Source organism: Anomalospiza imberbis, chromosome 3, assembly GCF_031753505.1.
Source record: "Anomalospiza imberbis isolate Cuckoo-Finch-1a 21T00152 chromosome 3, ASM3175350v1, whole genome shotgun sequence".
Taxonomy (NCBI): domain Eukaryota; kingdom Metazoa; phylum Chordata; class Aves; order Passeriformes; family Viduidae; genus Anomalospiza; species Anomalospiza imberbis.
In genome coordinates this window covers 49368105-49392540 of record NC_089683.1, presented here as the reverse complement: position 1 = coordinate 49392540, position 24436 = coordinate 49368105, and the positions used below count along the sequence as shown (strand labels likewise).

Sequence of the window (24436 nt, the reverse complement as noted above, 5' to 3'; positions counted from 1 at the left end):
GCGTATGACCGCACATATTCTGTGTTTTTTTCTAGCTCACTTCACATCCCTTCAATTTTTTTTATTCACTTGCCAATTTCAAAAAACTGTTGTCCTAAAATATCCTTCCTAGACACAGCCTGACATTCTCCTGATTATATTTTAAAACTTTAACAGCAAATATTTAAATAGCTAAAAACAAAGCAATTTTTCTCACCATTTGAAGTAAACGTAAATCGCTTATCTGACAGAGAACCACTGTAAGAAAAGAAAAAGGTAATGAGGTGGTCACAGGAGTGCTGAGGTAGAGCTTCAGAATCACTGTTTATCCAGTAAAATATCTCTGGCCAGACAGCCACTTTCTCTGCTGGCTGGATACTGACCCCCTTAAGAGCACTCAAGTGCATCTCTCATTGTGACTGAAATCAGGTAATTTTTTAATAGTTTTGAGCATTTTTTAAATCTTTAAATTGACTTCTCATTGCATCACCTTACTCCTGCTACTTGTGAAAGAGTTTACAGTTGATGGAGACTAAACCACACCAGCTCTGGCCATTCCTACTTAGGGTACAGGTGTGTCATAGCATGAAAATGGGATGAAAACTACTCCTTGTTTTAATCTGGGTGGGAACCAGTTCTGTTATAACCATGGCCAACTTCTCCCGTTAGGAATGGTTCTTTATGCTCCATTAACCACATCTATGGCTCCCTTTTTCTTCCTCCTCCTGACATGGACTGTTTTGCTTCAGGGGAAAAGCCATTTCTTGGGCCACTCCACACAGCCCTGCACAATGCAGGACAAGATAAAATCACTACTTTAAGGGAAAGTTGAGTTTTCCTTGGCCTCTCAGGGAGCCGCTTTCTAATTCCCAAGGAGATGCCCCTGAGGTTTCATTCCAGAAGCAATTACTCCAATGGCTGCTTAATAAAAAGAAAAGCCAGGGTTTTAACATGAAATTAGTTTAGATTTCCTGAAAATCTGCCCCCTCCGTTGTCACTTCGATTAGCCGCATGCATCACTGGCCCCTTTTGAAAAGCCTTGGCTAGCGTGACTAAGCAGTAAAACAACTTCTGCACCAAGCATGGAGACAGTTCCCTTTTAGGCTGCCCTTTCTTTGTTTTTGGCCAGGAAAATTTCCTCCAAGGTACTGTCTGCAGCCTTACCATGGTGTTATATATTTTGCAGGGCTATATGTTTTGAGAGCACTGCAAATGGGGAATAGGAAAGTGGTCCCATGTCAAGGTCAATAAAAATACTGCCTTTTTTGTCACCGAGGGAAAACTAATGACTACAGGCAAACTAAGCCCTTCAGAGAGCTCTGGATGGGAGCTGATTTATTTGGGCATGTAGGCGGCTGAGTAGCCAGGAGGGGAAACACAAGCCCTCCCTCCCACATCATCCCCACAAGCAATCCTTAGGGGCAATCAGATGCACTCTGCTCACTTCAAACCAGTTCACATCACAGCCAAAACAGCTGTTGATTTCTTAGTGAATGCAAAGCAATTCATTTCAAGAGAAAAGAAGAAAATAAATACCTGGATAATCAGTAAAACCTACCCAAACCAGCAATCACGGTGCTCCTTAAATACTTATAATGAAAAAAAGTCAACAAGAACTCTTTCAAATAGAGGACTGCAAATATAGCAAATAGAGGAGGTTAACATTTCTAAGGTCTACAGAGCTATGAAATCAAGCTGATAAATTTCTACTGTAATTCACTAAAGAGAACAAGCCAATGCAGTAAGTGGTAATTCATCAGCTTGCTAATGTGACTGCTGGAATTTTGTCACACAGGTTCCACTTCATCCTCTAAGGGAGGGTATAACTCCGTGTTCCTCATTTGCCCGACAACCTTCAGGCTCTTGCATTTTATTTTTTTTTTTTGCCAGAGCTATTCTCAAGCAAGCTTCTCCTAAGCAGTGCAGGTTAACCCCAAATCTCATCTTTCACTGTTGACAAGCACGCAGTCTCTTGCATTTTCAAAGGCAAATGATTTCACGTGTGCAGATGTATGGTCACAGGGCAGGCCATGTTACCAGCACCCTGTGTATTTCCAGTGGGGTATCACAACTGCCCAGTAAATCCAGCTACTCGGTCTTCATTACAGCATCTGGAGGTGCAGGTCTGCACATGAATCATGGGAAGCGAAAACCTCACAGATGCTGGAGTGTAACAAACACACTGAGAAATGGAGTGGGGAGGCCAAGGTCAGCTCTTGCAGGGTGGTGGGTGAATGAGACATAACTCCACGTTAACAACACACATACTTAACAGCTCGATGCACTCCAGCAGCAGCTTTTGATGAGGTCAATTTCAGCTAAAGTCGCTAAATAATTTAAACCTTTAATACTGAAATCCACTATAAATGAGATTTTAAAAGCTTGAGCAAGCTCTTATTTAAGGGCATCTAAAAAGCTCTTAAGGCACTGCTGCTCAAGCACCAATTTTTTCTTGCAGGTACTGGCTCATCTGCAGGATTTTCCTTCAGCATGTAGGCACTGAAGAACAGGGAAGCCATGCAGCTTTGTAGATACCTCTTAAAATATTTTTTAAAGCACAAAATTCATTGGTTCATTTTCTTAGTAAACAGGCCTACTGTTTCTAGGAGCCCTTTTTCCTATTTTGAAACAAAAGCATTTACCTACATACTCCAATTTCCCTCTCCTGGGCTCACAGCAACAGTTCATCTGTTCTAGAGACTGTCCCAGCTGCCAGGTGTGGCAGAAACACCCTAGGAAGCGCTGTGCTGACACTCCCATTTTTCTCAAACTCTGTGCCGTCTAGTTTGTAGGCATACAGCCCAGTATGAGCCTGTGGCTTCCTGTATAACCTGTAGAAAGCAACCTCGGGGCAATTCTGTCCCTTGGAGATGTGCACCATGCTCGAGGAGTGCCTTTGTCTGCCCGCATAGGCAGGGGAGCTACAGGGGCTCTGCTCCTCCTCAGGGTGCTCTCTCAAGGGCCTCACATTAAATGGGCTAAAGCCACCAGCACACGCACACTTGCAGAATTACACATTTCATTCTTTGCCCACTGGCTCTTGTACTGTGAAAAAAAATACAAATGAGAATCACAACTCCCTTTCACTAGAAAATTTTATGTGCTACTGTCCAAGTTGCTCCACTGGGATTATCAAGGGTCACAAGCATAGGAATGTATCTGAACAGTTCTGTATCATCTTTAGATAAGGTACAAAGTATTTAATTTAGGGTTTCACTAAGCTGGCACGTGTGATGGAAAGAATTTGTATTATTTGTTTTATGGAGGGGCTTGGTGCCTGACCAGAGCTCTCAGTCCTGCTTTGCTTGAGACAAGTTTACATTAATTTTCTTTGGCAACTAACTTTCAAGAAAAATAGAAGATATGTAGGCTGTACAGTTCTTTGGCTATGATTTACATACTACCTAGCTTTGTACACCGCAGTGCCATTGTATATAAAGCATTTCAGTCTCTGCTGAAGTTTAAGCACAGCAACAGAGCACATTAATGCCTTTTTTTATGAATGAAACCATGACTGTAAAATTTTCAGGAGGGTGTGAGAAATCATGGAGAAAACAGGAAAATAGTAGAAAAATTACATATTGCTGTAGCTCTCATAGGCTAGGGGATGGAAATTTCCCTCCTTAAAAAAGAAAAAAAAGGCCTCATGTAAAATCCAGATAACATTTGAAAATTAAAAACTATAAACCAACAGGAATGACAGAAACAGTTGCTGGAAGGTCTTACTGTGCTGGATAGAGATTAGAGGATTTATGTCTACTTCAACAGCAGTACAATTAAAAGTCAGAAGATAAGCGGTAAATATAACACCCTTGCTATAAATATTCTAAAAGAGAAAAACTCTGAACATGTCAAAAGCACAATGTTTAAGAAGTTGTTCATTAAATCCCCTATGGCTCAATGGCACTTTTTACTTACTCATTTTTCCTAGCTTTTTTTAAACTCCAACATGAATTTATCATGATTTATTAGCACATCGATTAAAGCTGTTTGTTGCAGAACATTATACTCTCATGTATCTGCTAACAAAGTAATTTGTAAATATGCTTTGGAAGGAACAGAAGGGGAAAAAAACAACCACCACCCTACATGGTATAGAGACACTGAAAACCTGGAACCTCTTCCTATCTCCCTTGCCAATACCATTTTAATAAAGCCCTAGAAACATTCCTAACATCTTTTTCTCCTCAAAAAGGTGTCCCCACCTGCTTGTGCAGATGGTGGGCAGTGCCCTGTGCCTGGGCTGTGCCCCAGTGCCAGCCCCAGCCGTGGTACTCACTCGAGTGAGGGGACACCGTTGGCGACGACGCCCTCGTAGCGGCTGATGCCCTTGTGCTGCGTGACGCTGATCTGGCCGCCCAGCTCGTCCGCCACCACGCCGGCGTGGATCGCAGATTTGCACAGCAGAGACGTCTGAAAGGCAGGAGCCAAGGCTCAGGAAATCAATCTGACAAACTGCTAATGCCTTCCCTTCCAAGCTACCAGTATACAGGTGTTACAGCTCATAAAACCCAGCAAAAGCTCAAGAGGAATAAGAGGCAAGGGAGAGAGAAAGAGCAGTAATCTTTTAAAAATATACACCTCTCAAAGTAATTTTTATTTCAAATGAACAAACAAATGATCTGCTTCTGAGAAGGTGCTGTAAGATTGTCACTCCTCAGGAAAAAAAAAAAAAGTCAAAGGCAAGGCAACATTTCCTTGGGAAGATAAATCAATAATTCCTTGGCGTTCTTGCCTGAAGACAGACCTATCTGTTACTGCACTTTAGGATTTGAATTATGGTGCACATTGGGGGTTTGGCTATGAGTTGAGTAGCTCCTGCTGGGTTTTAAGTGCAGCCCATTTCCCATAATCTCAGGTGGGATAGTACTGAAAAATACAGGCAAGAGAACTCATGTGCCAGCTAGGTGGCAATAACAGGGCTAGGGCAAAGCAGGAAAGGGACAGAGAAAGGTACAAAGGAGACTTTCTTAGGGGCTGCAGGCAGAGGCTGTTCAGGTTCACAGTGGCCCAGTTTGGGCTGTGCTACTGGACAAGCTGGGGTGCTGGGCTATCCCCTCCAGGGAGGGGTAGGGATAGTGGAGGCACAAAGGCAGCACATCTCCAGGGGAGCCCTGAAGGTTCTTCCCATCAGAAAATCCTCCTCAATGGTGGAGGGAAATTTTATTTTGCAAATTCCTCAGTGTACATAAAATCTGCATGAGGTCATGCCATGTGCTGCTTTTCTGCCCTAATCATTGGAACCAAGGGCAGAATAACTCCAGCTAATGAGAACTGTAATGTGGCATTTCTTTGTTTCTTCAGCTCTGCCACTTTCCAGGCTGGAGCCAGCATGCTTGAATAACTGGATGAACAGGTTAAACGTGAGCACTGCCTTTTTGGAAACTCAGTGACTGTGATAGGGTGGGATTTTTCTTCAGTTGGTGTGATTAGGGTTACTCCTTTGTGTGAGAGGTAAAGATTTCACAGACATGTCAGGAGAAGAGTCCAGGGAGAGGGGCACAGAGAGGGCAGAGCTCTGAGTCATATGAACTGTGGATAAATGCAACCACTTCAACTTTTTCAGTTTGAAGAACAAGAAGTTAAAACAACCCAGGAGGTTGGTAGTTACTGGAAGGACATGGTTAGGCAGTGTATAATATTTATTTCATCTCGGAGTATATGCTAGGATAGTGCAGGCATAATCTTAAAGAAAGCCCATGTTTTACTGAAATGTATCTTTTTCACATGTGGACACCAAACAAGTAAAAGCTAAAATCATAGAAATATTTTGTACATGGATGAGCACTGCCTCAAGAAGGACAAACGCTAGGCAGGCTTTTTCCAGAAAGCCAGAAACCACAAGTCAGTAGGTATATTTGACAATCAGTGGACTTTGTTCTCACACAATTGATTTGTCTGTTTGAAAAGTGTCTCTGTGTGCTTATATACTGATAACTTACTTATATACTGATAATAAAAGGTATAGCAAAACAGCCCAGAAGAATTACTAACAAAAGCCAAGCAGCAAAAGTTGAAACCAAGTTGCTCTATTCTTGTTTCGTCTTTATAAATTTCCCCCCGTTATCCTGTGTACTTACATCTCTGTATCCTTCTCCAATATTCCCAGAAATGTCACCTGCTATGTCTCTGCAGCCAGCAGGACAGTATCTGCTGTAGTGAGAGTAGAAAGGCTTGTTTAAGGCATGAACTGTAGTGACAATACACACAAGCAAACTCCTATAAAAGAAATGCTCTCAAACCAATAAATATTTTAGCAGTAATTTCTCTAAATTACTGATGCTCTGTTAGTGAGTCTAGGAGCTAAATAAATGGGCCCTTGAGTTCATGGGTGGACTGAACACAGTAGCACACAAAGAACCAGAAAAGCAGTTTAGCAAGGGCATTTATTTCTGTTTAATTCTCTTGTTCTAGAAATGCTACCACACAAGTTTTCAGAGTAAGATAAGAAGCCTATATGCACAGACAGCAGCCAAAAGAGCACAATTTATTACCATTTCAAACCTATCACAAAGTTCAAGGAACCGAGAAATTATAGCATGTCCTCAGATAATCTTGTATCAGCTGGGACGTGATCTGCTCCCACAGGAAGCGCTGGAATTTGAGGCTACTTTGAATTTCAAAGTGGAAACTCTTTTTACATATAGCATGTATATGTATGCACTTAATGAGAATTGCTGAGTGCTCTGCGACTCCATTCCATCATTTTTCTGGGCCACAGACTTCCATTCTGCACTACGGCTTCTCACAACCAGGCATTAGACCATTACTCAAAAAAATTCACTTTTCCAGAAAACCAAGACTCTTTAACATTTTCTAACAATCGAATCAGTTGACAGATACAGCAAAGCAAGTCAGAATGCAGAGCTGCAAACCCTCTTTACCTGAATTCAGCCTTTGTGTAGTGGTTTGCTCGTTCCAAACAGGTGATTAGATCTGTGAAAATTTACAAATGTCAATTCCCATTGTAGGATGTAAAAATACAGACAAATATTTGCCAGAAGATGAAATTATATTTAAAGACCTCTCTGTATAATATTTCATCAATTTTATAAGACTGGAAGCAATAGCTATGGTTTTCTTTCATTCTTTTCAACTCCCTCTTCCACTCTTCTTATGCTTTACACCTTCTTAAAAGTTGAACAGACCTCCAGAACATTAAAGGTGGGAACAAGAACTTTAATCCCTCCTACCCCTCCATCACAGTGTGATGGATGCTGGAGCTCAAAATGCTGTGGAGCTTCAAGGAGAAGGCACTATTTTCTCCTCCACTGGCCCTGTATTGCAAATAGTCTAGGTAGGATTCAGCAGTTATTATACCTGGTTAATGTTACAACTGTTTCCTGCACACATGCTATTAAAAATACCATGGCTCATGCTAATCTGGAAATACTTAGGAACAAGCATTTAGGCTAAAGCTCTATGTCTGTAAAGATGATAATTAAATAGGGGGAACTATGCCACTAATCTTCTACTACTTTTGGATATCACCTTACCTGGATGATCACTGCTGGCATAAGACAACAAAAAGCCTCGTCCTGACACGTGGGATCCACTCTCAAAGTGAATAGTTGCCTCATTGCTGTCGAGAATGATTTCTTTGGGGACAGGCATCACATTACCACAGTACGGCCCTACAGACAGAACAAAGAAGTTTTCAAAAGTTTAGATGACGTAATTAGGCTGGAAAAGTCTCATGATTAGCAGAGAATTTCATAACACACTCATTCTCTTTCAGTATCAACCCAAATGTTGACAAAAAGGTTTTGGCTTCAGTCCTTTACGGGTATGAGCTCTAAAGTTACTCTGTCAAGCAGTGGCCAGGATCCAATTGTCTCTGCACGGCAACAATTCCAGCATTCACATTTCTCATCACATAAGCCTTAACAGAAGGATTAATACCCTTCGACCTTTGAAGTACAGCATGCTCACAACCAGCAGTAACTCATTAGAGAAAATGACACTGCATTCAAAAGCAATCCAAGGGATCTAGGCAGGGTCCCTGAGATAAACCCTCCAAACACACACAGCTCATGCCATTGTGGCACAGCAGCCAGTCAGAAAGGATTAAGATCAGAAACAGAGCACCTGGTTTTCAAGGACCTGCATGCCACAAGCTGAATTGTACTGCAAGGCAGTAACGCTTCCCTTAGAACATTTCCTAAGCTTCTTCCATTTAAAAACACATGGAAGTATACAGTTCAAGCCTCTAGATTTTTAAGCAAAAAAGAGAGACAGAGAAAGGGGGAAATGAAGGGAGTGGGACAGGGAGACAACAGCCTTGTGCTTACAGTGAATTAGATAAAGTTTTTATAGCTACCAACTGCAGTATCTTGGAACAGTCTTTGGGACACTCCTTTCTTGTGACAGCAGGCGTGCCCAGGACTCCTAGTAATTACATTTGCTTCCTCAGAAAGTCAGTTCCTGAGGGGAGTGTTCCTTTGAGACTGCGAAAGCCTTTGCATTTGCCTTCTGTCACTGTACCTGGGTGCAAACACTTGTCCCTAACTGCCCTCAGGCACAGATAATACAGAAAATTTCAAAGCAGTTTGGATATACTTGTTCAAATTGCAATGAGTCTATGTACAATATATACTGCAAAGAAGAGGTTTTTGTAAGATGGCAAACAGACTTTTTTCCCCAGAGGAAAAAAAAAAAATCCAAATGACCCTTTACAAGCCCTCAGCCCATCTGTTCTGTTGAGGTGAATGACAGCTTTTGTGTCCTAAAGCATGTCTTTGGGATGAAAAACAACCACTTTGATTTTTCCTAGACAACTTCATCTTGGTGGTGGTGGCTACTTTAGGGCAACTTGGACTTCTGAGACACAAGAAATTACATTCACATCATGACACGAATTTGATGAGTGATACCCATCGTAACAGGCTCCTACAAACTTCATTTTGCTTGATGCTCTGGGCTAGGGAAGGGGCTCTTTTCCAAATACTTCATTTGCCTTATAACAACTATAAGGTCAGCCTATAGATTAGCCCAATCAGAGCCAACAAGAGCCAGCTGTCAGCCGAATGGGACAAACAAAAGGAGGAACTCTTGTCTTTTTGGCTTATAAAAATCATATGGTAAAGGCAGGCAGAGAAACAAGCGATGAGTGTGACATTTCCCTGGAGTACTCATGTGTTGAAAAATGACTCACGACTTAGTCAGAGAAAACAATATCTATAAAAAGGGTTAAACAAATTGCTTAGGAAATGAACTTATCAAAAAGACAGCATCTGACACTGTGTCATACCAGTCAACTGCACGAGTGATTTATTTGAGAAGGTCTTTTGTGTCAGGTTGCAGTGGGAGAAGTGCTAACTTAGATATTTTTTTGAGAGAGAGAGAGAGAAACGGGGAAACGACAGGGAGAATTGCACATCTTCAAAATAAAACACCTGAGAAAGCTTTAGTCCTTTTCTTCTCTCAAGGACTGTCTCTACACATTTTCTCATGAGTGTTCTTTGGCTTTCTCCCTCGCAGCGATTGGCAGTGACCTATCTACTCTGGAGGTATAATTTAGATGGCTGATTCACGCAACCACACATCAGTTGGATCAGGGATGAGTGTCTCCTCCAGTAGCAAGTCTACATACGTTCCAGATAATTATACAAACAAATCATACATCATGAGCAAAACCAATAAAATACAATACAAAATAGTCTAGACACACAGAGCTGTATAATCCAAATTAAAGCAAGAAATTCAGAAGCAATCAGCTTAAGAAACCAACATTCAGTGTCTAAAGACAAGTTTCTGCTATTAAGTAATAAATCCAAAAAGGTGACCAGGCTATGGTTATCTTCTGCCAAAAGCAGTTCTGGCATACCAAGAGATTCTCACAGGTAGCTCAAAATAAAGGGAGCCTAGGATTGATTCCTTAAAGGATATAGAAGCAAGAAAGAGTATATACTCAAGGGAGGAACATTTTCCAAAGGTTTATAAGTTTACTGCAAAGATTTGTAAGAAAAAAAAGGTGGGGGGGTAGGGAGGAGCAGGTGGAATTTATTAATACTACAAAACATTCACTTGTTCTTTTGTTGCAAACTGAGGAAGCCTTGCAAAACATTTCAATATATTTCTTCTTAACAATTCAGGAGATACCTTATCAGCACTACACTGTCAGGTCCTCAGACTTGCCTGGGCGGTCTATATGAATACTGTACAACCACAGTGAAGATGAGAGATGATGGAGAAAGCCCTGGTATGAAAATGAGAAACTTGCTTATAGGGTCCTGTTAATTTTTACTGCAGCATTTGGACTTGACTCTGGATAAATATTTAATTCCTAAACCTGGGACTTAGCCAGAAGTTTTTTAAGATCCCTTTTGAGAACTGCCAGATCACGTTATCAGTTTTTCATCTTCTAATGTTAGTTGTGAGGTGGGCTGTTTTGCATATTCGGCTTGAAAAACGAGTCATGAATGCTGATCTCTCTCAGCTTCCTGTTAAAGTGACTTGGCTGGAGCTCTGCTGGGGTAAGTAGGCAGGATTATTTGGTTTGTTTATAAGAACAAAGGAAAGAGTTTGATTTAATAAACAGATGTGTTACATGTGATGAAACTCAGAAGGTGCTCTCCATATTTCAATATTACTCTATCAAGATGCCAGGGCCTCTTCTTCTTTCTGTGTCTCATTAAGAAGTTGACCCAACTGTGGTTCCGTATGTTCACTTCAGATTCCTTTTATACATATTTATAAAAATACTGCAGAAGATATATTAGGGGTCTAAGGATTTCAAGTATAATTATTTTAATAGTCTCCATAATTAAACTAACTTTTTAATGCCTTTCATGCAGAAAATTTGGTCTGTTGGTATTGTTTAGGTGGCTTAAATAAAGCACTTTTGTCTCTGAGCAGTATTAACATCCTGCAAGATACATGGTAAATTGTCTTGTGGATATCCTTTGGTTGGCCCCTCTGGAGACTGAAGAGACTATTTTATACATTGTTTATTTTTTCAATGTTAGCAATAGCCTACTGCTTTTGTCTTTTTCATAATAGTGTTGTTTTGCAAATCTGATGATCTTTACAGCATTGTCTGGTTTTATGAGGTCTAGTTTACTTCTGCTGTCAACCAGGCTCTGGCACAGCTCCTGAGCTTTCCTTGTTGAATTATGTTCCTTTATTTTTTCTACTTCCCTTAAGAAGTACTGTGCCCAGAGGACTCTCTTATTTCACACCAGCTGGTAATGCCTACATACTGCTTGTTTCTGTTCTTAATACTTTCTGCCTCTTCTGTAAGGCTTTTGCTTCCTTTTAGAAGCAACTATTTCCCTCTTCAGCTATTGAATGGCCAGTTCACTATGCTCATTTTGCTTTCATATTCCACAACCTCATTTGAAATCTGCAGCTTGACATTTGCAGAGGTCTTTAAGAAACTTGGTTTGGATATTAAATAATTGTATCTTCTGCTCAACAGAGAATCTTCTCGCTTTTTTCAGTCTTTACTTGCAGAGTAAGCAGTCATTGGCAGGCAAGATGCAGCAACAATCCATGGATGTGTCTCTAAAGGATTATTATGTTTTAATGCATTTGTTTGGGGAAAACAATGTTTTAAATTGTAATCTTTTCTCAAATAAATCATTTTGGAATTACCTCAGTAGCTGGGGAAGGACAGGGGATAAGATGAACACGGATTACACTTGTTTCACTTCAGAGCTAAAAACTCATCCAGAGTGCAAGTCTTCCACAAATAGTTCACAAAACCAGCAAGGATCTGTTGTAGGAAAACACCTTCAGTCTCAAAATTCACCTCCATCCCACATTCACACAAATACTTTGATAAGCAGTAACTCTTCCTCTCCCCCTTACCAAGAGAGGTCCTCTTTGCTCCAGCCCTGACACACACATGTGCAGCAGGAACCAGCAGGACCCTGCAAGGACACAGAAAGTGCTACTCCATGTCCTTCCTTGCAGGATGCAGGGAAGGTGGTGTTTAGCACTCTGCAGATACAAGACGACTGAGCAGTCAGGATGAGATAGCCTAGTTATTCAACATTTAACTCTGTGCAACAAAGTCTGACCTCAGGCTGAGTGGTAAGCATTTCTTGTTTCAGGAAAAACAAATATAACTTTCAGTTAATGTTTCCAAAGGGTTGCCAAAGACTGCGATAAAGGAAAGAAAAAGGCATCTGAGTTAAGTTGGGGAAGTAATCCCAACTTAAAATGGAGCATCTGGGCCACCTGCACAGACTGGTCTGCCTGCTTGACCTCAGGTGAGATTGCCTCCTTTAACATGGTTGTGGTTTTAGCCAAATCCAAAGACAGAAACACAGCAACAACTAGGAATCATGCAACAACTAGGAATCATGAGTGAAGAACTGTAGTTAAAAAAAAAAAACAAAACAAAACAAAAACACAGACTAATACACTGTATGGAGCTAACAGTAAAAAAGGTCCATTTGATAAAACTAAACACTGACATTCTTTGTTGCATCAGTCCTTCCAAAGCTGAAAACTCAGGATACTGCAACCACTCAGGTGAAACCCAACTGTTAAAAGTGTTTTGACTGTTAAGAAACTGCTCAACTTGATCTTCAGCAAGAACTTGTCTGGGCATTTCTCTGGGTTTCCTGAAATACCAGAAACAATACAGTAATAACAAGTTTCCTTTGAGGGATGAAAAAGAAATCTGGACACACCCATTATTCAAACAAGATATTTATTTCAGTGCGTAATAAGGAGTGACTGGTTTGATGAATCCCCTCAAGTCATAATGACAGGTAAGAGGCATCCAAAAGCACTCTGTACCTTTAGTGATGGGGTGTGGGGAGAAGAAAGCATTTTCAGTAAATTCTCTATTTCACATTAGTTACCAGCTGTAAATTATGCAAGAACAAGTCAACTGCACTAACTCTCCAAATTATTACTAGTCACTCAGCAGCTCTGACATCCACCCCAGAGGAACACATCAACCTCCTACTGACTGCAAGTGAATGAGGAAGTAAGTAGGCACTTATCTTTTATTTTGGCTTTCTCTCCAGTCAAGGCTGATCATCATCTCACAAAATTAAGGGAAAAAATACCAAGCCATTAGATGGGGAAGAGATAGAAAAAAAGTGAAAAAAAAGGGGTCAAAATAGGTACAGAAATTTGATAGAGACATGAAAAGAAGCAGACTAAAAGCAGTTCCTGTCAAACTTTTAAAACATTTATGATCCACCTTCATAAGTAGTGCAAATTTTGTTCTTGAGAACTACAGGGCTGACATGGTTAATCTTGTTTTCACATATCCCTTTAACTAATTAAAAAATCAGAAGCTCTACTTCAGAGCTCAGTATTTTTAATATGCTCAGATAATGCAATTAACTCAAGAAGAAAAGCATTTCAGTAAAGGCTGCACCTTGTCTTCACTGTGAGATTATGCTCATATTAATTTTCTATGAGACAAACAACACCATATTTTAATCCAGTCAAAAACTGTGCCTTTGAAACAGACCATGATGATCTATTTATTTCTCTTAGAGACAACCTGTGCAAAGCTGTGCTAATATTTAAATGTTTGTCAGACAAAGGTGACTCAGTTTCACCAAAACGGGTGTTAGACTCCCTTTGCTGACTGATGATTAATATTTTCACAGCTATGTCTGGATACAGAGCTAACAGTTTGAAAGAAAAGGCTTGCTACAGGTTCCTTTCTCCAGTGAACACTAAAGAAAATAATTTGCAGAGTAATAACTCAGAGATACAGTGTCAAGACCCTGTATGACCCCAGATTCAGAGCTTCATAAAGATTATTTAACTATCATCTTTTAATTGCAACATTGGAGAAATATAAATTCAATAGCTGCTTTCACAGGTCCATCAAAGCTGAGAAGTACCAAAGGTGAGAAGAACTGTAGTGTCACATTTGTGTTTTAGTTGAGACTGAGAAAGGCTTCAGTAGATCAGCATATACAACTGCATGCTTTTCCAGGAATGAAAAATGAATGAAAAACATACTCTTCTATCTGTCTGCAGAATTCAAGGAATGTCCTTAACTTTTATAAAATCTGCATGTAGGTGCTCTAATCTGTAGTCACCAACTTACTAAAGTAGCATCAATGTTCCCGCTAACATAAATCAATTAATCCCTTCATTTGTATTTAACAGATTCCCTTGCTGCATGGAACATATATACCCCAAAGACAAATTGAGTTACTCCTTGCTGTATTGCAAGAATCCCTGCAGATGGTTATAATGATGAATGAATCACAGTTAAATGTGAAGACTGGAAGAAATCTAAAAGGAAAACAATGCTTTATAATCTGGAGCCTTCTTCACACTAATTTTATATTTGTACACATAATCTAGTATTTTGCCTCTGACCAATTTTCCAGGCTTCAGATATACTCCTCAACAGATGTTTTTATTCATACTGACATTCATGCTGTTGTCTTCTGTAGAGCTGAAGAAATCAGCATATTTAAAACATATTTCCCTTTGGACCTTATTGTCTTGTAATTGCAAACCTCCTAAATAAAGAGCAAACGCCGCTCAGACTAATTTGAAACATGAGCAGTATTCACATCGTCATCTTTCATACTTTGCTTTTTAGGTTTTCCTTTTTAAACCAAGGTCAAATACAGAAAACACGCAAAGATTAGTTTTTAATTGCTCAGATGTTTTCAGTGCTTGCAAAATATTTTCAAGTCTCCATCATTCCATGAAAGAATTTCGATGCCTAAGGTCTATCTCCTTGGCCAGAGGGAAGATGTTGACCTACCTGTTCATAAAGAGGGATGGGTTGCAAAGAGGAGATCTGAGTTCAGAAACAGCTGTCTAAAAGAACACTTAACAGACTGAATGGATGTAGCAGTGTTTATTCACAGGGCTTCTTTCACTTGCATAAATGCATATTGAAGCCCAAAGCTATAGCAAGACTGTTGAAAAAAATTACTTACAGAAGCTCTAATCTCATCTAAGAGTTCACGTGTCTTTTAAAACATAAGCAACATCATGAATTTATGCCTATAGAACTATTTCCACATCCACTCTGCATGGATTTGCCTGAATGTAGAACAGACACTCTGTAGGTATGCTGGTGGGAAAGTCTAGAATGAGCTGCAGACCACAAAAACCATTACAGATGGTAAGTCTGCCTAAACTATAAAACTGGTTTAATCAGATATGACCAAAATCTGCTACTTGTGCAGTTCACTACTGAGAATGCAAATTATAGTCCACATGCATCAGATGTTACTAATGAGATCTGAAAATGGGTGTGGGAATGCTTTAAAATAATAAATTATGTGGACTTTATTGCATAATACACAGCTATTCTGTGCTTATAGGCTAAATAACTGCGGTATAAATGATGTGAAGATGCCTTCAGGCTGATCTGTGAGGAGTCAGAGTTTCAATCAACATCCAAGCTTCATTTTTCACTTCAAAAAAACAATATGTTGATTTTATCCCTATTTCCGAGAAGATTTAGATTAGAAATGTCAAGTGAGTATCAATAAAAATTATTCAAAGATATACTAATGCAATAATAACCACCTATTTCTTACTACCAGGTACAGACAGACTGCTTCAGGTGAACACAATTCATTACTTAGTTATGAAACAGATCACAGATTCATAGAATGGCTTGGTTATAACAGATCTTAAAGACCATCTAATTCCATCCCTCCCTGACATGCGCAGGAACCTTCCATTAGATTAGGTTGGTCAAGTCCCCATCCAACCTGGCCTTGAACTCTTCCAGGGATGGAGCATCCACAACTTCTCTGGGCAACCTGTTCCAGTGCCTCACTACTCTCACAATGAAAAAAGAAATAAATAACACTAAAAAATCCCAGCACACATAAACAGAGTTGTTCTTTATGTCTCTAATCAAGCTCTGTGCAGGCTTAGATATCAGCATGTCACTGCCCACTCTTATTGAAGGTTGTTTCAAGATGTAATACCTCCCCCACGAGAACAATAATTACCTTTACCTTCCTTTGTTAGCAAGCCTTTAATACCTCACTTGATCTTCTCTTACCAGATGAGGGATAAGCCCATCATGCTGATAAATGAAAGGCAATCAACCCTCCTTACCACTAAGATATCCTATGAGGTCTCATCTTTGGAGAACCACATACTTTTCTGAGCCAAGTAGCGAGGTGGAAAACCTGCAGAGGCTCTGTGCAGCTCATATCTTCATCACATTTTTCCCTTGAATCCATTCTGCTTGTTAAGTCCAGGACAGTACATTTAGCCTCAACTGACCGAAGGGCTACACAGCCCACTCTCAGCAGGCAAAATTTTATGAACTGTCAATTCATGAGTTTATTCCTACATTGCAGAATTTAAATTGGATTTCTGAAAAAGAGTGCATGACTTGAAAATCAGTTTGACTCTTCTAGAAAGTGAAGATCAAAAGTTTCTGTGACAACTGGTTGGGAAAACCATTTTGAGGAAGGCCTCATGTTCTCCCTGGGGAGAATCCTGTTGCCGTTATGATTGTTTTAAGTGCACAGCTGCAGCAGATTATTTGCTTATCTTCCTGTGCAAATCTCTTACAAGAGCACAGTCTGGCTGTATACATTTAATATCTGCAAGTATTAAAGCCTGTACATTAGTAAGGTGGCTAACAGCTAACAATAGTAAAGGTTATCTCCTCTCTGAGCCATGGACTGCCTACAAATAGAGACACACAGGATCACTGACTCCAATTTCTCATCTTTGTCTAGTTTGTGAGGAAGCTCTTCCCCTACACAAGAAGGGAACCGGGCTGATACAGATCTATAGACTTGCTGTACCAAAACTGTGATGGTCCAGCTCTGCAGGTGTGAAGGCAGAGCCCCGGCAGCCCCTCTGCAGCACAGCACGGCAGCACCCTCAGCCTTGGCAGAACTGCACACGGTGGGACAATGGCTTCCCACACAGAGAACAAAACACCTGAATACAGAAAGGAGGAGGATAGGACAAAGGCTGACATTTCTTGCATTTTGCTAAGCTGCCTTTTACTCACAGTTTCACCAGTTCATGCATCAACCACGGCCTTGTCTCTTACATACCATGCAATGTTGAAGAGCTCTGGATGGTAAGGTAGCTGGACTCGCATTTCTGTGATTCAATATCCAGGTCTCCAATTTTCAAGATCAGGCGTTTTCCTGGAGGCACTTGGATTTTCTTTTCACAAAGAGTGTAGTTTGGGTATGTCCCAGGATAGTTCTTGGATGCCAGTGTCCCACTGTCTTGATACATCACTGTGTGCCCACATCCATCCCCTGCAGTAGGAGAACAAAAAGGAAGAGAAACATAATGTATTTCTCAATTAAAAAAATAAAAAAGTAAGAAAATACTTGCTACATAATCATGTCTCATGCACTTTTCCCTTTAAAATAAGTATTTTGTAATAAGCCACCTCAGTTCTGCTGTTGTTGGAACATAGGTAACTGAAATAAATATAGTCACATTTCTCTTGCAAAGCAATAGAAAGAAGGGTTGGAAACACTCATGAACTAGGGTGGATTTGACAGTAATGTACAGACAGTGTCTTTTCTCTCTGTCTTTCTGCTTTATAGTCAAACCCTACTAAATCTCTGAAGATGCAATTCCACATGTAAGGAGCAGGATCCTTCCTTAAGTAATCTTCTCCCAGTTATCAGTCAGCATTTTATTTCCACAGCAATAGCCATCTCAGAGAGGGTAACTGAGTCATGCATGAAAGCACAGAGATGACTTAACTGCATACTATCACAGACTTGACACATCTTATTTTCCTGTTGTTTTTCTTGTGCCACTGGCACAATACTAACAGCACAGGGTGAAGACACAAGAGGGACGTACAAAGTGGGGTGTGCACTGTCAATGGTACACATGCTACTTTGCAGCAGCATGCCCAGAAAAGCATGTGCTGCTGCCTCTTTGCTCAAGAGGTGAGGATAGGGGTCCTCAAAGTGTGTCTTCATGCCACTGTAGAGGAGCCAGCTCAGCTCTGGAACCTCTCCTTGGTGGAGAGGCATCTGAGGAGCAGCTGCAGCAGATCAGAGGACAACAGGAAAAGATGCATGGAAATACATGGGGGGATGTGTGGACTGACATGGAAAACAGGAAGCATCCATAGAGGGGGAAGGAAGCAGGTATCAGATAAGAGACCTTGACTTCTAAAGGAAGCAATTTTTACTGAACTATTTAAAAGCATATTAATAACTTAAAATTTATATACTAAAGCTTAAGCCATTTTGTTCTGCTCAGTCTTCCAAATAATGGAAATATTTGTGACAGTGGACTCGTGTGGTAGTCATACATGTAACAGACAGTCCTCAGCTTTAGGTCATAGGCATACTTTCCACAGGAGTCTTGCATACTGTTATCCTTAATCTTGGTAAAACTGAAGCTAATCCAAGAAGTGTTAACAAAATAAAGAATCTTGCAGAGCTGTGAATTCACAATGATCACTTTAACTACCCAAAATTTTCCTTTTGGGGATATTTTGGTTAAATGGTTTTGGTCTGTGCCATTTTAATTATTATCTGAATTTCCTTCCAAAATCATTAGAAACAACAAAATTAAGGTTTGATAGGATTTTTTAAAAAGGGAAAACTAGGAATGAAGTGTTGAAAAAGAAACAAGCCATACCAAGGAAGGGGGGGGGGGGGGAAGTGGCATGCTGTGCTAAGATAAGCTCCAAGCTATCAAACTTTGACTTGCTACCATATAATTACACTGCCATTTCATCCAACTCACTCAAATGCTTTTTCACAAGCAATCACATTTATTTTGAAGCTTTGGCATTACTACTAGCTTTGTTGCCTAGTATTTATTTTTGTCATAGGTTCATGCTGGGAATAGAGGTGAATAGCAGATATAGATCCAAAATCATATCACCATAAAACATATTCAATATGTTTTTTTTCAGATCTCATTTTTCACATGTTTTAAAAAACATCTGTTGTTCAGGGTTTTTAACCAAGCACTATTGATTTTAGGATGCCTAAGAAAATACTCAAATGAAAGGCAAGCTGGCTTCATGAGCAAATCACCTCTTAATGGAAACTTTTGGCAACATGACTGAAGATATAAAGAACAATATGGTACATGAGCTGTCAACTTTCTGAAGAGAGAGGGGTCCATAGAGGTCTAGGCAGTGTAAAACCAGATCACTTCCAGCATGACACAGGACAGCCTTGATGCCCATGTAGCCAAGTGCTGTACAGTAAAAAAAGAACTGCCCATGGCCTTTTAAATTAAACTGCGTGCTTCTAACTGTGAGAATTTATTTTAGGTGGAATAAAGAAACTACAATATTGAGCTTTGTTTGCAACATATCCTTATTAGGGGAAAAAAGGAAAAACAATGGTAAAGTTACAGAACCACATGGGGAAGAAATCCTTAAAATGGAAAGTCAAAGACTTCATCTTACTGGGCTATATTCTGGCCTCTGTCACCTTTGTACAATGCCAAGGATCTTTTGTGGTGCAAAATGCTGCTGAAAAAACTGTAAAGACCTTGCTATCATGATAAGACCCTGATGAGTGTACAGGTCACGGAGCCTACAGAGCCTTATATTTCTGCAGATAGTGTACAGGCAAAGCCGTGCAAGAGAGACCTCAGCCTGCCATCCTCCTCTGTTGAGGTTATACAAGGTCTTGTTCCCAGGGAAACTCCTTTTTTTTTTTTTTTTTTTTTTTTGGTTAAATCTGTCTTTGAGAGAGAGCATTAACACCAGAACATCTTTTGAGCTAAGAAAGCATAAATGCTATTTTCTGACTTGTCACCGGTGGAGCATGGCCATCCAAACACTCTAGCTCAGGAAAGGAAGGCTCAGTCTCAGTCTGCACCTATAGCATCCCTTGCTGCCTCAGTTCTGCCTGCCATGAAGCAAAACTTAATGATAAAAGCTTGTTTGCCACAAGAACCAAAGTAATGTCCAAAAAGTCAGACCAAGTCCTAGTAACTACTGATTCTTACAGAGGAAGCTGACTGCACCTCTGAATTCTGAGTTTCTCAGCAAGATTAAGATTTTTCTTTGCTCTGGTACACTGAAATTTGCTGGAAAACACCCAAAAGATGGAGTCAGAAAGTATAGAGGGAAGGTAGAATAAAGCTTAGGATCTGACAAGTCAAAGAGCGAATTAATGACTAAGTATTAGTAAGAAACTCACAAATATAACATCACTATATAACATGGGCTCAGAAAAGGAGGCTAGTAAGGAATTCAAGCATACCCCTAGTCATATTATCAAATGTAAAATGTGAACAATACTGCCATTAGTTTTGCTCTTATTATTTCCACAGTAAGTTTTGATTTTCAGTAGAAATGTGTTGGTGAAACTTAAAATACGCTGAGTTGAAAACACAACTCCTTGTCCTTTTGAAAACTATGGCTTAAACACTTGATGTCACAGTCTTTTCTATAGGCACAGCTCTTCTGGATGGAAATATGTTTATTTAACCAGTCAGTTTGACACACTTTCTTGCTGACACTAAATTTTCACTTATCGCTACTTCTGAGAACTGTTTTCTATCACCCCATTTAGCAAGAAGCTGTCAGGCTTGCCTCAGACATCCAGGTTTCATCACTTCTCACTGGACAGGAGCAAAGCAACATATTTGAGCACAAGGTACTAAACAACCAGAGAATCTAAACCTACTCAGATTTAATAAAATCTCTCCTCAACACCAGGAATTATTGAAAACACATCAAACATGCTTTGTAGAACAGGTTCCCATCGGCACTTGAATCAAGACCAAGATCATGATCTCTGAATCGTGGGCGAACACCTGTTGGCCTACATGCAGGTTGTACCAAAGATCACACAGCACTGGAATTAAGGCTGTTTACCAGAGATAAAAATAATCTCCCACGGCAGATGATGGAAACAACTCCCCAAGAAGAAAGAACCACAACTGGCACCTTTTGCCACAGCAGCAGGCACACCACTCACACCTTGCCCTCTCTCACATGGTGCTCACCAAGAGCAGTGCATGTTTGTAAACGTAAACCTGGGATCCCACTAGAAGACACCAGCACATGTGGCTGTGGAGAAGGCAAGAAGGGACACCAAGGGGCTGGCAGGTATCCCCATACTCAGACACACATGTAATGGATGCATGTGGGACAAGGTGGAGAAGTAGCTCCAAGCATCTGTGTCTGGGCTAGGTCTGACCATAGCTGCTGGTGCACAGGCAGGAGGACCTCTTCCAGCATCTAACCTGCCCAGGAAGGACAGAGGTGATGAAATCAATGCCCACAAACAAGCTCTGGCCCCATCCTGTGAGCTGCCTGGGACACAGCCCCTGACAGATACTGGGGCTTTAGCAAAATGATGGTGGTGCCAGAAGCAGCACAGAGATCCCTGAAGATGATGCTGGTTCCTTCAGGTACCCACCTGTCACCCAGAACCACCTGAATGGACTGACTCTCTCCTTCCATCCCTTCCTAGGCCCAGCACACAATCTGAGCCACAGTGTCTCACTCCTCTCCCCCATGGCTTTTCCACCCCTTGGCTGCACACACATGTGGATGCACACAGTGCCTTCATGAAACCACTCAGCACATTCCCTTCTGAGACAGGCAAAAGGCTAAACAGCTTTTCAAATAACTGCTCTGCAAATTTTTCATGTGCTGCACCTTTCAGAAACATGTTGATTCAGCCAGCTACAAAACAGTTACAGAGTATGATATCAAAGCATTTTCAAAAGCATTGCTACAATGTCCTGGCAGCAAACAGCTGCCTTTTTCATCCTTCTGATTCACCCTCATGAAGCAATTCCTAACAGCCTTGGACTCAGTCCAGTGCTAAATACGTGTTATACCTAGGCGTGATCACGCACTCAGCCTGCGGCTCCCTGCCCTCTTCCATTCCAATGGACGAGCCCTGTGGGGCCCCAGCTTTTCCCACTTGGTCTCCATGATTACAGACTACTTCTACCTGATGTCCCTTGGCTGCCCACTCTTTCCCTGCCTCCTCTCTCCCAATTTGACATCCTTTTGAAAGTCACCTTCATGGTGGTGCTTGGGAGAAGGCAAGCTCCCTCTACTCCACATGGAGGACAGGGAACAGAGCTGTTGGGAGCTCATGGCCTGTCCTTCTTCCTTTCCACTCCTTCATTTGAGAGCAGAAAACTGGGTTTGAATACCTAAACTCTGAATCCAACCAAAAAATCAGCATTTTCTGAAGAGCCACTGCAGCAAATGAGCATAGCCAAAGAGAGCAGAATGCCACGGAGTCAAGGCTATGGCTCTGAGAGCTCTGATGAGAAGCCCCACAAGGAGAAAAGAGATTTGTCTCATCTTCCACATTGCTTTCACTGAACTAATAACTCCAGCTTATTAAAAGCTACAATAATAACTGACTCAAGGAGTTTTGCATCTGTGCTTGAAATAAGATTTGAGTTATGCATAAGAACAGACAAGTATCTAAGAAAGAAATCAACTCCTTCCAGTCAAACCTGTGCCCTCTCTGCTCACTGGGATAGGAGAAAAGAGAAAATCCAAGTTTTCTTGGCAGATGCCATCTAAATCCACTGCAGTGGTCTGAAAACACTTTAGGTTTTCATACAGCAACTCTAACCTTAATCACTAACAGAACCATGCATGCTGCAAACACAAATGGGTTCACGCCTTCACTGCTTTCTCAGGTGATGGAGTAAAATGCAGAGTTAAGTGCTTCATCTCTAACCTCTCCACTGCCAGACCTGGGTCAAGAGCATCAGCTCTTTACTGTGCCATTACAACAGAAGAGACACCTCCATGCAACGAGGACCTAAATAAACCCTTCACTTCCAGAGAGAATGGTGAGACGTCAGAGCTTTGTGCTTTTCCTGGCAGCGAGCTCAAACAAAGGGCAACACCACAGCCCTGATGCATTGCTGGACAGGTGAGAACCCCCAGTCCTCCTTCCCAGCCATGCTGGGGCCCAGAGCCACAGGCACCATGGGGAGGTAGAGGGAGAAATGGTCACACATTTGGGGATTTCACAAGCCCCTAGATTCAGGGCAGATGACATTTACACCAGCCAAGCAACTGGCTAAGCCCTGCTTCAAAAATCTATAAGTCCACAGGAGGATTTTTTCGGAAGTCCAGCTTTACATTCTTCACAATATTTTGTGAATACAGAAAAAGACTATTTTCAAATAATGAAAGAAATCATTAAAAATTAAGGCAAGTCTATAATGAAAAAAGAAAGTGACTGTCGTGATCCATGGCCTTCAAAGTAGAATTATTTTTTTTTTAAGGGAAAAAGTCTCCCACATCACATGATGCCCTATTGCAAAAGGGAAAACAAATAGCACATAAATATTTTCTTTGAGTTGCATTTTAATTTAACTCCATTAGGAAGTCAGGAAACATTTTATCCTCTGTGCTGCAGCAGTTCCTGAGGATACTTATTTCACTGCCCAAACTAACCAAGTGGTGGCTGGCAGGAGGGCCGAGAGCTGGAAGGGAAGGTAGAACAGCAGAAGAAACAAAGGAACACTGTGGAGTGCTGTTTTTATTGCCCAAATTATTTACTTACCAACTTCAAAGGGATGCAAAAGGTGAAGGAGGCCAAACAAACCATGGCATGTTTTCCCCTCCTCTTCACAGACATTATTTGCTGTAATGTCCCTCTTAAAGTAGAAATGAGAAATAAGCAAATGACCTCAAATTGGTTCTGCTGCGGTTCCATAAACCACAAATTCCCACCATATGCCCAGCTGCCACCACCCCCACAGCCATTCAGACTGTGGCTGGGAATTGGCTTTCCTCAGGATGTCCCCTGCAGCCAGCCTCATGAGATGCTCTGCCTCAAACATATGAAAAGTTATTTTGGTAACTAGTAGGATTGCCATCATCAGGAAAAAAACCCTGACAACCCTTCTAAATCTCTTATCTAGCAACGTAGCTTACATCCATATCACCATTTTTCAAAGTCTGAGTTTTTTAGCCATTGCAGCACAGCCATCTGGGAGTAGCCAGGGAAATCCTTCCAGCTACATGGCAGTGACTTTACAGGATTGCTACAACTGACATGGGCAGCCTTTACTATCCCAGAAACCTCTCACCTTTGCAGAAGTTCACAAAGACAAATACATACCAAGATCTGAGATTTTATTTATTTAGCTGCTAAAAGGTCAAAAGAAAGCAGATACCTCCTTATAAGCAACTTCTTCTATCAACATGAAGCCATGTCCACTACGCCAGAACTTTACACTCAGCATGCAGGTTTGAAACCTGAACAAGTAGTAAAGTCTTTCTTACACTAACACAAATGTGAATCACGATCTGATTTCACTGCAATCTGTGAAAGACAGACAGTACCAGAGTACATGTCAAAAATAAGTATGTTTTAGTCACTGCTTCCAGGACTTAGGCACTATACCCAAATGTAGCCCACCAGAGAAGCGAGCTTCAGTACTGGAATTTGCTTTTCAGCACTCTAAATACAGCACTCTTGAGCATGTGGGTGTGAGAAAACTTCTATGCCTTTTTAACTGCTGAAACAAAAGAGATTCATAATTGATTTATTTACTGCATGGCTTCATTTAAATATTTTTC

The 24436-nt window shown here is 40.9% G+C and overlaps 1 protein-coding gene across 2 annotated transcripts in view; it reads right to left on the bottom strand.

Annotated features, from left to right (window-relative positions):
• The window catches only part of DCBLD1 (discoidin, CUB and LCCL domain containing 1), a 46165-nt gene that overhangs the window by 13474 nt on the left and 8255 nt on the right, over positions 1 to 24436 (bottom strand). The window contains exons 1-7 of one of the 2 annotated variants that reach the window (XM_068184354.1): positions 21302 to 21554; positions 16965 to 17177; positions 7476 to 7613; positions 6864 to 6915; positions 6060 to 6132; positions 4259 to 4392; positions 197 to 237 (exon numbers count right to left, since the gene is read on the bottom strand). In XM_068184354.1, the coding sequence (XP_068040455.1) occupies positions 197 to 237; positions 4259 to 4392; positions 6060 to 6132; positions 6864 to 6915; positions 7476 to 7613; positions 16965 to 17177; positions 21302 to 21539 (889 nt within the window). In that variant the 5' untranslated portion in view covers positions 21540 to 21554. Of the gene's footprint in view, positions 1 to 196; positions 238 to 4258; positions 4393 to 6059; positions 6133 to 6863; positions 6916 to 7475; positions 7614 to 16964; positions 17178 to 21301; positions 21555 to 24436 lie in introns of those variants that run through there. The other variant, XM_068184353.1, reaches the window with a different exon arrangement.